This window comes from Lissotriton vulgaris, chromosome 9, assembly GCF_964263255.1.
Source record: "Lissotriton vulgaris chromosome 9, aLisVul1.2, whole genome shotgun sequence".
Taxonomy (NCBI): Eukaryota; Metazoa; Chordata; class Amphibia; order Caudata; family Salamandridae; genus Lissotriton; species Lissotriton vulgaris.
In genome coordinates, this window is record NC_141697.1 from 455,332,291 (window position 1) to 455,349,283 (window position 16,993).

Below are 16,993 nucleotides of genomic sequence, written 5' to 3' on the forward strand. Positions count from 1 at the left end.
AAGGGAAGCTTTAGGTAAATGAAGATTAGATCTCACATTGATGATGCTCAGTGACCCCTTCTGCTTGTTTTCATTTGCAGGAGGCTATTGAGAAAACTGAAAACATTATTAAAGCATGACATTGAGCGCTCTACTGGTCCGACTCCATGGGTGTCATCCGTAGTGATAGTGTCAAAAAAGGACAGTGGAGGTGCAGTGTGCATGTGTTATGCACCAGACCAGCAAAGCAAGCGACAGAGAAAGACATCTAGGTCTACACATAGCGGACATGATTACACAGCTGAATGGTGCCAAAGTCTTCTCCCATCTTGATTTGAACAAATGATACCATCAACTGGAGCTGGAAGAGAACTGTGGGCGCATTACTACTTTTTCAACTACTGTTGGTTTGTTAAGATAAAAAAGACTCCATATTGATGGGCCTTCAGCTGGAGAAATCTTTCAAGATGTCATTCGCCGAATAATTCAATCTGTCACATGCTTTTAACTACAGTGTTGATATATTAGTGTTTGGGGACACACGAAAGGAACATGACAAAGCACTTACGCAAGTGTGTCATTTGCTCCCTTCACCAAACTCAAATTCTTTGGGCATATTTTATTCAAAGGGTGAATGAATCCTGACCCTGAAAAAGTGCAAGCATAGTCACCCCCCTGTCTCCTGTAATATATAACCATGCTGCGATCCTTCTTAGCAATGGCCAGCTATTGCTCCAGAAACATTCGTAATTTTGCCACACATGAGTGCCCAATTACAAGTGTTGACAGGGAAAAATGTTCCTTTCTAATGGTCCTTTGAATATGGTTGAAGTTTCAAGAAAAACAAACATGCAATTGAAAATGCAACAGAAATGGCTTACTGTGATCCAAAGTTACATACTGAGATAGTTGTAGATGTAAGCCCAGTGGTGCTGGGTGCGATTCTTGCTTAACATAATGTACATCCAAATGTTCAAAGACACATTGTAGCCTACATCAGCTGAAGTCTATCTCAGACTGAACGTGCCTTTATCAGCCAGAAGAAGAGAGCATAGCATGAAACCTTTTAATGTGTTTCTGTGCGGAAAGCATTTCACCCTTGTCACTGATCACTAGGCGTTGCTCACCATTTTCAGAAATCTGAAAGCGAAGATGACCCCTCGCATTAGGAGGCAGGGGTTGAAATTGCTAGAGTATGATTACACTATTGCGCATAAGCCAGGGAAGGATGAAATCCCCGTAGATTACCTCATGAGTGACATTACAGCATTACAATGCAATGTCTAAAGTGGCTGCAGCATGCATTAATTTCATAGGAAAATCCAGCACCCCACTAACTCTGTCCATTGAGCAGATCCTTGCTGCTACCAATACTGATAGAGACATGCTCACACTCAGGATATAATTACAAAGCAATCCCAGAGAAATCATACTTGTCCTCTCACAAATGACATTGAATATAAAAAATTCAACAATGTTCAGGAAAGACCTTTCTGTCACTCAAGAATGTATCCTACTAAGAGGCTCAAGAATTGTCATACCTGAGAGCTTGAGATAAGTTACTGAACTGGCACACAAAGGGAAACAAGGCACTGTAGATGCCTAGAAAGCCCTCAAAGATCGAGTGTTGTTACCTCGCCTTGACGAACGAGTCGAGCAGGAACTGAAAGCATGTCACCTGTGTAACTGCTGGTCTCCCAAGACAGCACAGCATCCGCTAAACATGATTTACCTTTCTAAACCAGCATGAGAGAAAATTGCAGTTGATTTCTTTGGACCTTTAAACAATGGGCATCATCTCATGGTAGTTATTGATGAGTACTCACGCTTTCCCTTGATGGAAGATTTATCATAGACCACACATGACAAAGTCATTGAGGGGCTAGATGATTTTTTGCAGCATGGAGTGTTCCCTCCATCCTCAAATCTGACAATGGTCTGCCCTTCAATAACAGAGTTTAAGGACGTTCTTAGCTGTTTGAACATCAAGCATCAGAAAAGCACACATCTCTGGCCACAGGAAGATGGCATTGTTGAATGATTTATGGGCACTCTGATGACAGATTATATGAATTAAATCTTCTTTGGGACTACCACAAAGACGGCAGGTAACAGCTTCATGCTGTTTCCAAGCAGGTTCTTCAGCTAAGGTCGGAAATTTACCAAATCTCAATGCCATCAGCTTTTTCTTGATAAAGATAGAATAGGTTGTTTCCAAGTAAAGTGCTGGTGTAAGTGACTTATAACCGTTGATCACGGCCCAAGAATGCGAACGATGGGAAAAAATGTCTTTGTCCGTAACCAATTAATTAAATTTAGCCACTTTATTTAGTGCCTGTTTTAATGCATCAAATGACAAGTTTTGATCCCAAGGATTTGTAGAGCATGTTACCTCCAATGTATGCGAAAGGAATTGTTTTGCTTTTGATTTTTTATGAGTTTTCAACTCCTGCCATAGGAAGGTATTAAGATTATTGTCAGTTGCTTTTTTCTTAATCTGGTAACACACCTTGATATATGAATATAATCTTCCCAATGTTTCGTTTTTTAAGCCAAATTCTAGGCGCATTTGCGCTGGTGAAGCCATGTTGGGTAATCGAAGTACATTTTTATAGATTTTAGTTATTAGGCTGTTTAATAGGTCCGCATCCTTTCCGTGCATTGCTACACTTGCATATGTCAGGGTGGGAAGAACCTTATTAGCCATCACGATTAATAGTGGTTTTAATGATGGACCTTCCAATTTCTTCGACAGAGTGCTTAACCCAAATATTAAGGCTCCTGCTTTTTGCATCAGATATTTTTTCTGGTCTATTAAGTCGAGCTTATCATCTATAAAGTAACCCAGATATTTATAATTTGAGACTTTCTCCAATGGTTTTCCTTCTAGCCATATATTGTGTTGTGATACACAGCGGTTGGTTATTAACATTGTTTTAGTTTTTGTAGCATTTAGAGCCAACTTGTTTACCGACAGGAAAACTGAGAGTTCTGTTACTAGTCTTGTTAGCCCCATCTTCGTTAGAATCATGAGAACAATATCATCAGCATATGCCAGATGTGTAAGCTGTAAATTGCCCAGTTTCGGAGGATGTGCATTGCAGATATTCAATTTCCCAGAAAGATCTGAGATGAGAAGATTGAATAGATGAGGCACAAGGACACACCCTTGCTTTAAGCCAATCGATGTAAAGACTTTTCTCGATAACCGTGAACCATCCCCTATTATAATGGGAGACCAGGTATCGGAATAGAATAACAACAGGCCCCTTAGGATGCTCTCTGGTATAGACCATGCTCTTAATTTCGACCATAATAAGTTTCGGTCTACACTATCGAAGGCGGTTCGAAGATCTATAAAACACAAGTTCAAGTCCTGTTTACTGCTCATGCATTTTTCTGCTATCATGCTGACGGATACGATATTTGTTCCGATCCCCTTTCTGAACCCTGTTAGAATAATAGGGATCAACTCTCTTTCACCTGACCAAGTTACCAAATCATTTAAAAGAAGCGATGCAAAATATGTTGCCTCTACGTTCTGGAGCGCTATTAATCGATAATTGATGGGATTAGATCTTTCACCACCTTTGTATATTGGCACAATTATAGATCCTTGCCAGCTTTCCGGGACTTGATTATAAATTTGCACGTCTGCAAACAATTTCGCCAGTCGTGGTCCCCAGAATTCTGGTGCATATTTGTAAGCTGCTTGTGGAATGCCATTTGGGCCTGGCGCCCCATTGGATTTGCCTTTTTTGATTATTTTTATTATTTCGTCTGCTGTATATGGAATTTCGTCTGCTGTATGTGTATATGCCATTGCAAATTCAAGGGTCATTTGTAACTACCATAAAGCATAAGAAAATGACAGTACAAACACAAATTTATGTTCTCCAAGGTACTTCATCGAATGCATGTCTACTCTGTTTCAGCACTGCTGCTGACTTGGGACTGATATCCATTATCTACAACCTCAGTGCACATCCTTTAATAGTGTCAGTTCCTGTAATTATTTCATGGACAAGGGAAGCTTTAGGTAAATGAAGATTAGATCTCACATTGATGATGCTCAGTGACCCCTTCTGCTTGTTTTCATTTGCAGGAGGCTATTGAGAAAACTGAAAACATTATTAAAGCATGACATTGAGCGCTCTACTGGTCCGACTCCATGGGTGTCATCCGTAGTGATAGTGTCAAAAAAGGACAGTGGAGGTGCAGTGTGCATGTGTTATGCACCAGACCAGCAAAGCAAGCGACAGAGAAAGACATCTAGGTCTACACATAGCGGACATGATTACACAGCTGAATGGTGCCAAAGTCTTCTCCCATCTTGATTTGAACAAATGATACCATCAACTGGAGCTGGAAGAGAACTGTGGGCGCATTACTACTTTTTCAACTACTGTTGGTTTGTTAAGATAAAAAAGACTCCATATTGATGGGCCTTCGGCTGGAGAAATCTTTCAAGATGTCATTCGCCGAATAATTCAATCTGTCACATGCTTTTAACTACAGTGTTGATATATTAGTGTTTGGGGACACACGAAAGGAACATGACAAAGCACTTACGCAAGTGTGTCATTTGCTCCCTTCATCAAACTCAAATTCTTTGGGCATATTTTATTCAAAGGGTGAATGAATCCTGACCCTGAAAAAGTGCAAGCATAGTCACCCCCCTGTCTCCTGTAATATATAACCATGCTGCGATCCTTCTTAGCAATGGCCAGCTATTGCTCCAGAAACATTCGTAATTTTGCCACACATGAGTGCCCAATTACAAGTGTTGACAGGGAAAAATGTTCCTTTCTAATGGTCCTTTGAATATGGTTGAAGTTTCAAGAAAAACAAACATGCAATTGAAAATGCAACAGAAATGGCTTACTGTGATCCAAAGTTACATACTGAGATAGTTGTAGATGTAAGCCCAGTGGTGCTGGGTATGATTCTTGCTTAACATAATGTACATCCAAATGCTCAAAGACACATTGTAGCCTACATCAGCTGAAGTCTATCTCAGACTGAACGTGCCTTTATCAGCCAGAAGAAGAGAGCATAGCATGAAACCTTTTCATGTGTTTCTGTGCGGAAAGCATTTCACCCTTGTCACTGATCACTAGGCGTTGCTCACCATTTTCAGAAATCTGAAAGCGAAGATGACCCCTCGCATTAGGAGGCAGGGGTTGAAATTGCTAGAGTATGATTACACTATTGCGCATAAGCCAGGGAAGGATGAAATCCCCGTAGATTACCTCATGAGTGACATTACAGCATTACAATGCAATGTCTAAAGTGGCTGCAGCATGCATTAATTTCATAGGAAAATCCAGCACCCCACTAACTCTGTCCATTGAGCAGATCCTTGCTGCTACCAATACTGATAGAGACATGCTCACACTCAGGATATAATTACAAAGCAATCCCAGAGAAATCATACTTGTCCTCTCACAAATGACATTGAATATAAAAAATGTTCAGGAAAGACCTTTCTGTCACTCAAGAATGTATCCTACTAAGAGGCTCAAGAATTGTCATACCTGAGAGCTTGAGATAAGTTACTGAACTGGCACACAAAGGGAAACAAGGCACTGTAGATGCCTAGAAAGCCCTCAAAGATCGAGTGTTGTTACCTCGCCTTGACGAACGAGTCGAGCAGGAACTGAAAGCATGTCACCTGTGTAACTGCTGGTCTCCCAAGACAGCACAGCATCCGCTAAACATGATTTACCTTTCTAAACCAGCATGAGAGAAAATTGCAGTTGATTTCTTTGGACCTTTAAACAATGGGCATCATCTCATGGTAGTTATTGATGAGTACTCACGCTTTCCCTTGATGGAAGATTTATCATAGACCACACATGACAAAGTCATTGAGGGGCTAGATGATTTTTTGCAGCAAGGAGTGTTCCCTCCATCCTCAAATCTGACAATGGTCTGCCCTTCAATAACAGAGTTTAAGGACGTTCTTAGCTGTTTGAACATCAAGCATCAGAAAAGCACACATCTCTGGCCACAGGAAGATGGCATTGTTGAATGGTTTATGGGCACTCTGATGGAAGTGGATCAGCGTGCTGCACTTGAAGGGATCAGTGTGCTGCACTTGAAGGAATCAAACTCATCAGTTTTGTGTCCAGCCCTTTATGCCTATTGGTCATCTCCTCATTTCACAGAAGGTGAAAGCCTTGCCACCTTGCTGTTTGAGAGAGCCATTGGGACAAAGCTACCACAATAGACCACAAGCTGAGTACTAGACAGACAATGAGAAGATTCTTGTCACAGATGCTTCTCGCAAAAGAGAGATGAAGGTCGATGCTCGGGACACGGTTTACGAAGGAGGAGACCGAGTCCTAGTCAAGCAAAAACGAAAATGCAAGCCTGACACTCCGTTTGATCCTGAGCCATTGAGTCTTGACAGGTAAATGACATATAGTGACCGCTCAATGTCGCGGAAAGTCCATTTCGAGAGACTCGCCCCATTTCAAACATCTGCCTTGATGTCTGTCTGCTCCAGACCTCACGAGTGAAACAAGTCCACCTGAAGACCCAAGTCAAACTGAGTTTATCAATACAATGCCAAATGACAGGGCAAGTCCTTCCCTGGTACGTCTTGATTTTGAAGATTGATGTGAGATCCTCGATGACTCATTAACGAACTCTTATTTATATATATATATATATATATATATATATATATATATATATATATATATATATATATATATATATATATATATATATATATATATATATATATGTATATATATATATATTACCTACTGGCAGTCGCCAATAGGTAGTTATAGTTAGGACCTAGTTTCCATAGGAAATCCGCAACATTCTATTGGGAATAAATTTGGCGCCGGTTGTTGAATCTTCGTGAATTTCTCAAAGAAGATGGCCCGCTCTGCTCTGCTCCTTCCCTGAAAGTCTCTGGAAGATTCGTCAAGTGGGGGCCGAGAAAAAAGGGGGGTCCCAAAATGTGTTTTCCCATGTTCATTTCCATAGGACGATTAGACACTGCTACAGCCCGAACCGCTGAACGAAATTACACCAAATTTGGGAAAATGGTAGGGTCTGGTACGCAGATCATGCTTTTGGTTGAATGGTGTAAATCCCTCCAGTAGTTCCTGAGAAAATCAAACGAAAAAAAAATATATATATATATATTTGTAATTTGTAATTTGTGGGGGTATTTGTAAAGCGCAACGGTCGCTCCGGAAGGAGCATCTTGGCGCTGATTTCCAGGTAAAAGATCAGGTTGCTTCCTAAAGGTAGAAAAGTTAGATGGCTGCCATGGTGTAGTCGTCGGGAAGATTAAAAATCCAAGTTTTTAGTTCTTTCCTGAAGTGTTTTTCTTGGTTTAAGGACCTCATAAATTTGGGCAAGCTGTTCCAAGCTTTTGTGGCAAGATGACTTAAGGTTTTTCCGCCTTTGGTTTTCAAAAAGAACCTAGTAGGAAGGATTAGATTGTCCTTGGAGGAGCGCAGGGACCTGCTGGGGTTGTAGTGAGGGAAACGCTTAATGAGATATTTTGGGCCTGTGTGATTAAATGCCCGAAATGCTACAATCAGAATCTTGAAGAATATTCTTTTGTGCAGTGGGAGCCAATGTAAGTATTTTAGGGCGGCGGAAATGGAGGATTTTCTGGGTAATTTCAGGACTAACCTGGCAGCAGAGTGAAGTACACTTTGGAGTTTTTTAAGTGTAGCTTTCTTGGCTCCGGCAAGAAGGCCGTTGCAGTAATCCAAGCGGGAAAGAACTAGGGCCACTGCGACGGTTTTTCTGGAGTCTATTGGTAAGAAGTCAAAAAACTTTTTTAGAGATTTGATCATTCCAAAACAACGGCCGGCCACCGTTCTCACGTGTTGGTCGAAAGACAGATCAGTATCAAACAGGACTCCAAGGTTCCTAGCCGTTGTTACTGTCTGGGGGGGAACAGCTGAGTCTTCAGGCCACCAAAGGCTAGGACAGAAATTGACATTTTTTCCCATAGGGAGGATCTCGGTCTTGCTGGAATTACATTTTAGATGGTTTAGGTTCATCCAATGAAAAACGGCTTTCAGACAGCATTTGAGGTTCTGTTCCGCTTCCGTCGAGTGTTCCTCTAGGGGTACAATGAGTTGCGTATCATCGGCATACGATGTTACGCGTATATCTGGGCGGAGCCTAACCCCACATCTCATCGTGAGATCTGATTGGCTGTCAGCACTTCATCCATGAAGTGTTGGCAGCCATCTTGCCAGCCATCTTGGGACCAATATACATGATAGCACCTCATTTAAAAGCATTATAGTTAATTGAAGGGTTTTGGACTTCAGTTACATTATAAATCATTTGTTGATGGTACCATACTCATTTTAGGAATTGTGGTGTGTTCTAAGGTGATTTTACCACGTGAAAAAGCCTTCTGCTGGGATATCATGAATCATGTTTGAAAGAAAACTATTATCTCATGCCTTTCCCACAGTGGTTTGGAAGGAGATCTATAAGCTAAACTGAAAGCATATTTTCTGTAAATTCACATTATCTTTCTCAGTCATGTAAGAATGAAGTCTGACATTCTCAGTAAAACATGTACATCCAACAAGGACAGAGACTGTCAGTTGATTCCTTTGTGTTCTACTGCAGCTTCCCAGAGTGTTCTAAAGAACAACTAGAGCGCTAACAGTCCTACCTATTGCAAAGGTATGGCACACCTGAAGCCATCTTGATTGGTATAAAGTGGCAACTCCTAAAACATTTAATTTAAAAAGGAACAAAATGAGGGGGTATATTTTGCTATAGAAAGTATGATTAGTGCTGCAGACAGAAAAATGAGGGCACATTTTGAGTGACTTCTCAAATCCTATTCTATTTCATTAAAAAATTCTGACATGTAGTCTCCCAAGATGGCCACCAGAGACAAAAGAGCCCAAATGTGGCCCAAATATCACCCAGATGTAGCCCAAGTATAGCCCAATGGCAGAATGTCCCAGAGTGTTCTAAAGAACAGCTAGAGCACTAACAGTCTTACTTATGGCAAAAGTATGGCACATCAGAAGCCATCTTGATTGGAATGAAGTGGTAAGTCTGAAACCATTTAATTAAAAAAGGAACAAAATGAGGGGGTTCATTTTGCCATAGAAAGTATGAATAGTGCTACAGAAAGAAAAATTAGGGCACATTTTGAGTGACTTCTCAAATCCTCTTCTAATTCATTAAACAATTCTGACATGCAGACTGAAACATGCATTTTCAATACCAGCAGCAGACTTCCCTGGTGAGCAGCAGCTTTACTACAGTGATCTAATAAGCAACTAGCATGCTAACATTCTGAATTTATGGCAAATGTGTGTCACATCTGAATGCCTTCTTGATGGAATCAAAGTAGAAAACTGAAAGTATTTCCTACTGAGGAGACTGTAGTAAATGAGGAAATTAGGAAACTTCATAACAAATAAGTCTCCCAAGATGGCCACCAAAGACAAAAGAGCCCAAATGTAGCACAAATATCCCCCAGATGTAGCTCAAGTACAGCCCAACGACAGAATGTCCCAGAGTGTTCTAAAGACCAACTAGAGCACTAACAGTCTTACTTATGACAAAAGTATGGCACACCTGAAGTCATCTTGATTGGAATAAAGTGGTAACACGTAAAACATTTAATTTGCAAAGGAACAAAATGAGGGGGTTCGTTTTGCCATAGAAATTATGATTAGTGCTGAAGAAAGAAAAATTAGGGCACATTTTGACTTCTCAAATCCTCTTCTATTTCATTAAATAAATCTGACTTGCAGACTGAAACATGCACGTTGAATACCAGCAGCAGACTTCCCTGGTGAGCAGTAGCTTTACTACAGTGATATAATGAGCAACTAGAGTGCTAACATTCAGAATTTATGGCAAATGTGTGACACATCTGAATGCCTTCTTGATGGAACCAAAGTAAACAAGCATTGAAAATGCAATATATCTCGCCCTCATTTAAGTTAAAACAATTCTGTTTGTAATGAGGTGGCTTTTTAGCTTTGCTTTTATTAGTGTTTTTCAAACTTTCATGTAAATAACATGCATATGTATGCATATATGTATATGTATGCATGCATTTATATTTGTATTTATATAGATATGCAGATGATATATGTTTATATATGTATGTATATATATATCCAAGAAAGAAGTGACTCAAACAGATAGATTCACCAAAGAACAAAAATATATTTCCACTACAATGTTTCAGCTTCCACCTTCCTCAGGTAGTTTCAAGATGTCTCAGTGCCTGCACAGATGACACAGCTGAATTTTCAAAAAGCATCATGAGTGAAAATTCCATTTCGAATGTGGAACCAATGCAGTCCTGAGAGTTCTTGAGATATGCAGTAATCAGGCTGTATTGTCAGTAATGTTCAGTCCATCTGGATGCAATGATTTTAAACCGTACATCCAGACGTTTTCCCTGGAGTCCAGTAGTTCTTCCTTCCTTTGATGGCTTTAAATATCTGGGTATAATGCATGGAAGCCTGCAATCCCTGCATTAGAACCTGTCTGTAATGTTCTTATTACGTTCTAGTTATGACGTTCCTAATCACCTTTAATAATGAACTGACATAGCTGCTGTAATGTGATGTTTTTATTACGGTTGAGTTCACACGTCATAGTTTCTGCTGCCAGAGCTAGCAGCCAGAGTTAAAGGTAGGTCATTGAGCACAATTGCAACTGCAGTTTAAACAAAAGCAGAAAAACGAAAACTGCCTTTTCGGTCTTCAGATCTGTTTTTCTAAATTAACAGTGATCAGCGGAAAGGTGCAATTCAAAGCAACATGCACACTATAGGTCAATGCTGTTAATATAGAATCTGTGCGTGTTTTTACATGTTCTAAGCCGCCTTATGCTTTGTAAATCTGACTTGCATTAAACTTATTCCAATAGATTGACTGCTTTTTTAATATACAAAAGAGTATCCATAAAAGAGTATGTATAAACGTGGCACCCTCTGCAAAAGGTGTCAACAGCAGGTCGAATTGTGGTGATTTGTTCAGCTCACCAATGTTTGAATATGTTTTCTAAGTGCATTATCGATTGATATAGAAGCAAATTGATATTTCACTTCTGATCTTGTTTAAATAGTCACTCAGTTGTGCATGGACCTTTTATTCTCTTAGTTCTGGGATGATTGGCTGCTTTCTATATCCTCCTCCATCTTGGTTAGTACCAAGCCCATAAATGTACCCCAAACCACTGAGTACTCTGTCCAAGTCCTGTAGTCTGTAGACTGTTCTTTCCTAGAACACTGTCCTATTAAATTCGCTCCTGAGCCGAACCCTCCAATAATTTTCAGCAGCTGAGCTGAACCCGTCAATAATTTTCAGCAGCTGAGCTGAACTCGCCAATAATTTTCAGCAGCTAAACAGAACCCGCCGATAACTTTCAGCAGCTCAATAATCCTACTTCTCCAGGGTCAGACTCGGACAAACCAATAGGCCCGGGCACTACAATAAAAGTTGCCCTCATTACTGAACCAGATAGCTTAAAAAGTTGCTGACTTTTGCAAATCAGGTCAATTTTGAATTTGTAAGGAAAAGTTGTATGTGTTTTTTTCAATCAATCAATCAATCAGAGATATTTATAGAGCGCACTACTTACCCGGAGGGTCTCAAGGCGCTTGGGGGGGGGGTTGTGCTGCTACTGCTCGAAGAGCCAGGTCTTGAGCTTCTTCCTGAAGGAGAGGTGGTCTTGGGTCAGGCGCAGGTCGGTCGGGAGGGAGTTCCAGGTCTTGGCGGCCAGGTAGGAGAAGGACCTTCCTCCTGTTGTCGTTCTTCGGATGCGGGGGACGGCGGCGAGGGCGTGACTGGCTGATCGGAGTTGGCGTTTGGGAGCGTAGAAGTTGACGCGGTTGTTGAGGTAGCTCGGGCCTTGATCGTGTAGGGCTTTGTGTGCGTGGGTGAGGAGACGGAAGGTGATTCTCTTGTTGACGGGGAGCCAATGCAGGTCTCTCAGATGTCCGGAGATGTGGCTGTGTCGTGGGATGTCGAGGATGAGTCTGGCTGAGGCGTTCTGGATCTGCTGGAGTCTCTTCTGGAGCTTCGCGGTGGTTCCGGCGTAGAGGGCGTTGCCGTAGTCCAGTCGGCTGGTGACGAGGGCCTGGGTGACCATCTTCCTGGTCTCGGTGGGGATCCACCGGAAGATCTTCCATAGCATGCGCAGGATGTTGAAGCATGAAGAGGAGATGGCGTTGACTTGTCTGGTCATGGAGAGGGAGGAGTCCAGGATAAAGCCCAGGTTGCGTGCGTGGTCTGTCGGTTTGGGTGCGGTGCCCAGGGCGGGGGGCCACCAGGAGTCGTCCCAGGCGGAGGGCGAGGAACCAAGGATGAGGACTTCCGTCTTGTCTGAGTTCAGTTTCAGGCGGCTGGTCGTCATCCACTCGGCTACGTCTTTCATCCCTTCGTGAAGGTTGGCTCTGGCGGCGGCGGGGTCGTTGGTCAGGGAGAGGATCAGCTGGGTGTCGTCAGCGTAGGAGATGATGTTGAGGTTGTGTTGGTGTGCGATGGCCGCGAGGGGGCTCATGTAGACGTTGAAGAGGGTGGGGCTCAGCGACGATCCTTGAGGGACGCCGCAGATGACTTCGGTGGCCTCTGACTTGTACGGTGGTAGGCGGACTCTCTGTGTTCTTCCAGCGAGGAAGGAGATGATCCATTCCAGAGCCTTCTCCTGGATTCCGACGTTGCTGAGGCGCTGTACTAGGGTGCGGTGGCAGACAGTGTCGAATGCCGCGGAGAGGTCTAGGAGGATGAGGGCCGCTGTTTCTCCGTTGTCCATCAGGGCTCGGATGTCATTTTTGAAGCTATGTGAGACTTCATGCATTTGTGTATGCTGCAAAAAATGTTTGTGTTCATTTCTTGGAAATCAACAGTAAGAATCAGCCTACATGGCCATGAAACAGAACCAGAAACTGATTAAAAAGCAAGCCCACACGCTGACCTGTCAGACCAGCACATCGGGCACTGCCAGGTTGCCTATAGTCCAGTCCAACCCTGTACTTCTCCCACTCTCTAGACTATCCATCTGTTTAGTCTGCTTAAGCTTTGCACAAAAATGTTGCCTTGTTTTCTTCCATTGCTGTGTGTGTTCTTATGCAGTAGCCTGCATTTGCCCTTGTTGCACTTATAACAGGTACTCACTTGCACAGGCCCACCGTGCATAGTTTATTGACTATCCAATACCAGCTTTGCAATTTTAACTAACTTCTTTCATTGTAACTTCTCGACATAACCTCTCATCAATTGTACTCAAAATGTATATTCATTAACATTTACGTTTTACTTTTACATTTTATGAACGTATATTACCCCATAAATCCCCAATAGTATAATCCACCGAGTCAGTAAGTGCCTGATTTACTTATACCTTCATCAATTTAAATTCCTACCTTCCGGAGGCAAGACTTTCTTGTCTACTTCTTCTATGGGGGTGGTTCACACCTCTCAAAGCTGATGTCACTGCCTAAATATAAGCAAAACAATTCCGTCAAAAATCCTATCTTCCAAATATTTGTACTTTTTTTAACCTTTGCCTCTGTTTAGTCGCAAGTCTGCTATCCAGACCTCAAGCACGTGTTCTGCTATTCAATGACTTCCCTGAATTTGTTTTTTTTGGGGGGTGGGGGTGGTGGAAGGAGGGGAACCTGAGCCAGACAGCTAATCATCCAGTATTGATATGTTATCGATAATGTAACTAAAACAGCATAAATTGCTTTTAGAAATAAAGTTTCCCCTGTCTACTTTCCTAATTGTCATTTTTTTCATTTTTTATGCGAATTTAAATCTTTATACCAGTAGTCCATGGCCTCTTTTCCACCGTATAATGTGCTTTGCTGAGCCCTCTCAGCATGACGATAGCACTATTGTCTAAAACAGAAGAGTATAAATTGACTCCTATCTGTGTTTAGAGCCTGTGTGTGACTTTACAACACCCCAATACATATTCCTCCGTTTCCTCCCTTTTATAGTATGTGGACATTGAATAGAAGTGACCACAGTATCATTTTCCAACTTCCTTCTTCCTATTCGGTGTAGCTATAGTACAGCTACAATTCTTTTCTAGGTTTCCTACTTGGGTCAAAAAAATGACATAACAATCGACCGACAAGAAACCTACCAAATCAACCTTATGCTCCTCACCCAACACCTACTTGCGCCAAGGTGCGCCATAGCATTGGCCATGTAAATTTGACTGACTTTAATGGCTTACCTATTGATTTGGGGTGTGCGGATTTTTAATTATAAATGCATAGTTTAAGAAAAGCTGCAATTCGTAGTTATGTTTCAGTGGTAATTTACTCTACTCCATTCCTTCACCCTCCTTTTGGTGTCGTTTCCCCAGCTGTACAAAAAAATGATTCTACACCAATTAACCATTTCACCCACCCACTCCGCCCCATGGCTCTTTTAATTTATTTCAAATTCCTACTCCGTTATGTCTGCAGTACAAGCTCTATTTTTACGTACTTGAACTGTATTGTGATTAGGTACGGCCTATTGTTAAAAACACCCAGACGCCTTCATACGACATTTTATGAGCGTTCCGTTTTTTCCAATATATAAGACGCCAGTAAATGCCATCCCTTTGGACTTTCTGAATCTTGATACTTTAATTAGACAATTAGTACGATGTTCTTTAATTTATAAACCTGTTTTAAACATATTTAAGCTTGTGTTTTTGTGTTTTTTGCAGCTTTGGATACCTCAAATGTTATGGTGAAAAAGCAGGTGTTTGAGCTGCTGGCTGCCCTGTGCATGTATTCGTCGCATGGGCACACATTGGCTCTGGATGCCCTGGATCATTACAAGGTGGGTGCAACTCGGATCTGAAGCATCTTTTACCAATAAGGAATGCACTGATGTAGTTCAATATAGTAGATTTTTAATTAGGCAGAAACTATGGTATGTCTTTTTTTCAGAAGCATAAACTGGCTGTTCAAAGCTAAACAGCTAATATAGAGTTGGGGTGGGCAGTCTGCTGTTATCATTATTATAATATTACCACACAGTTTTTCCACGTTTGTTTGTTTTTCTTGCCTTTTTCCGATGGATGGCATTTGCTTTCTGTTTGTGGTGGGTGTGGTACTACCTCATCTATCTAAATTCCTTGAAATGCGAGTGATCGGGTTTCCTAACGCTTCTGCACGGGAAGGACAGCTTTCCCTCAAAAGCACAGTATGATTAACAAATGAGTAAAACATTGATAATGTGTCCACTTGATTGCAGAAATAAAAACATTGACTGGATGGTGGTCCTCCAAAGGGCCATTGCGAATCTACGCAATGGCAGCACAGTATTCAAGACTGCACCCTTCTCTGCCTACATCTCCACATACACAACAGGAAGCGGGAGACAGCAAGTAAAGGAGGAGGTGCTGTGTTGTGTTCAAGAATCCTGGAAGCTGACCTGTAATCTTTAATCCCCATGGTGGGCATTGGGGGGGGGGGGGGGGCTGGGCTATGTAGGCGAGCATGTGTGCTATACGCACCTTCCATGCCCTTGGCGGACAACGCGTTAATCCCACCAATGATGGAGGAACAGGTGCAGGCGCTAGCCCGGGCACATAACGTTCAGACGGGGCAGGATCTCTAGCCCGGGGATACATTCCTCTCATTACAGCAAATGTGTGGCTCCATTGCCCCTACTGCAATACACATGCTACTTACTACCAACTACTGGCAACCTGTAGAGGGAAATTAAAAACCTTTCCGGCACTCCCACCACAGTTGGAAGCACTAGAAAACATCCCCACTGTAGAAATGGGTTGCAGGCTAGTCACACAGCTCTACTCAGTCACGCAGAGGGAACACCCAATTACGGCAGCACAGACTGGTGACGCCTGGGAGAGCGATTTGGGCGAGGCCCTAATGGACAAACAGTGGACTTTCAGATGTAGACTGCTGAAGCAGCTAACCCCCAAACTATCGGCTCAGGTTAATTCACTTTAAGTATATACACCAATTCTACAGAACCCCAGTGCAATTACAACAGATGGAGTTGCGCCCGATGACCGCTGTTGGAAATGCGGAAGAAATCACTGTCCACAACTTCTTTTAAGAGCAAGAAAGGCCACTTTATTTAAGACAGGTGTGTAAATCAATATCTGTGGAACACATTAATTATTTAATAAATTCAAATCTTTACAGCATGACTAAACATCCCTACCTAACTAAAACCATAACCACTAACTCTTGAAGAATACCCCCTGACTTTCCCAATAAACTACCCTTTCAGGATGGCCAACCCGCTCCAGGCTGCCCACCCCCACTAGAAAAACCGCCTACTAAAGAACCAAGACACCTGTCCTAAAAGTGGCAAGGCCCGAAGGCCGGAGCAGTGCCTAGGACACTGCAAAGTAAAACCTAGCTAGAAAAAAGGGGAAGGGTGGGTGGGGCAAAACGAACCTCCCTTCCTTGCCTCCCCCTATGCACTTCCCTTTCCCTGCCTCCAGCCCCTTTAATAACTTCCCCTCCAATAAGCCACACCTGCCTTGCCAGTTCGTGCCTCGCGCGAACGCACCCAGGGAGAGACCGGCTCGCGCCTGGCTCTCCCTGGGCCCCCCCTCGCGCAAGAAATCACTGTCCACAACTTCTTTCAAGAGCAAGAAAGGCCACTTTATTTAAGACAGGTGTGTAAATCAATATCTGTTGAACACATTAATTATTTAATAAATTCAAATCTTTACAGCATGACTAAACATCCCTACCTAACTAAAACCATAACCACTAACTCTTGAAGAATACCCCCTGACTTTCCCAATAAACTACCCTTTCAGGATGGCCAACCCGCTCCAGGCTGCCCACCCCCACTAAAAAAAACGCCACCCAGGAAAACCTTTAGTGTTTTCCTGCCCCACTCAAAGACAAGGAGGAAGGGAAGGAGCACACCACAACTGCACTTCCAGTACCTTAGCTATCAAGTCCCGTAATTCTAAAAGATAAAATGAAAGGCCCAATTGGGACAGGTGAACACCATCCTCACAAAATAAATGCTTCTCA

At 42.3% G+C, this 16,993-nt stretch overlaps 1 protein-coding gene across 3 annotated transcripts in view; it reads left to right on the forward strand.

The window, feature by feature from the left end:
- Nucleotides 1–16,993, forward strand: part of LOC147690263 (inverted formin-2-like) — a 480,165-nt gene that overhangs the window by 194,302 nt on the left and 268,870 nt on the right. For all 3 annotated transcript variants that reach the window (XM_086937896.1, XM_086937897.1, XM_086937898.1), the window contains exon 3: nt 14,689–14,804. In XM_086937896.1, the coding sequence (XP_086794022.1) occupies nt 14,689–14,804 (116 nt within the window). The remainder of the gene's footprint in view (nt 1–14,688; nt 14,805–16,993) is intronic.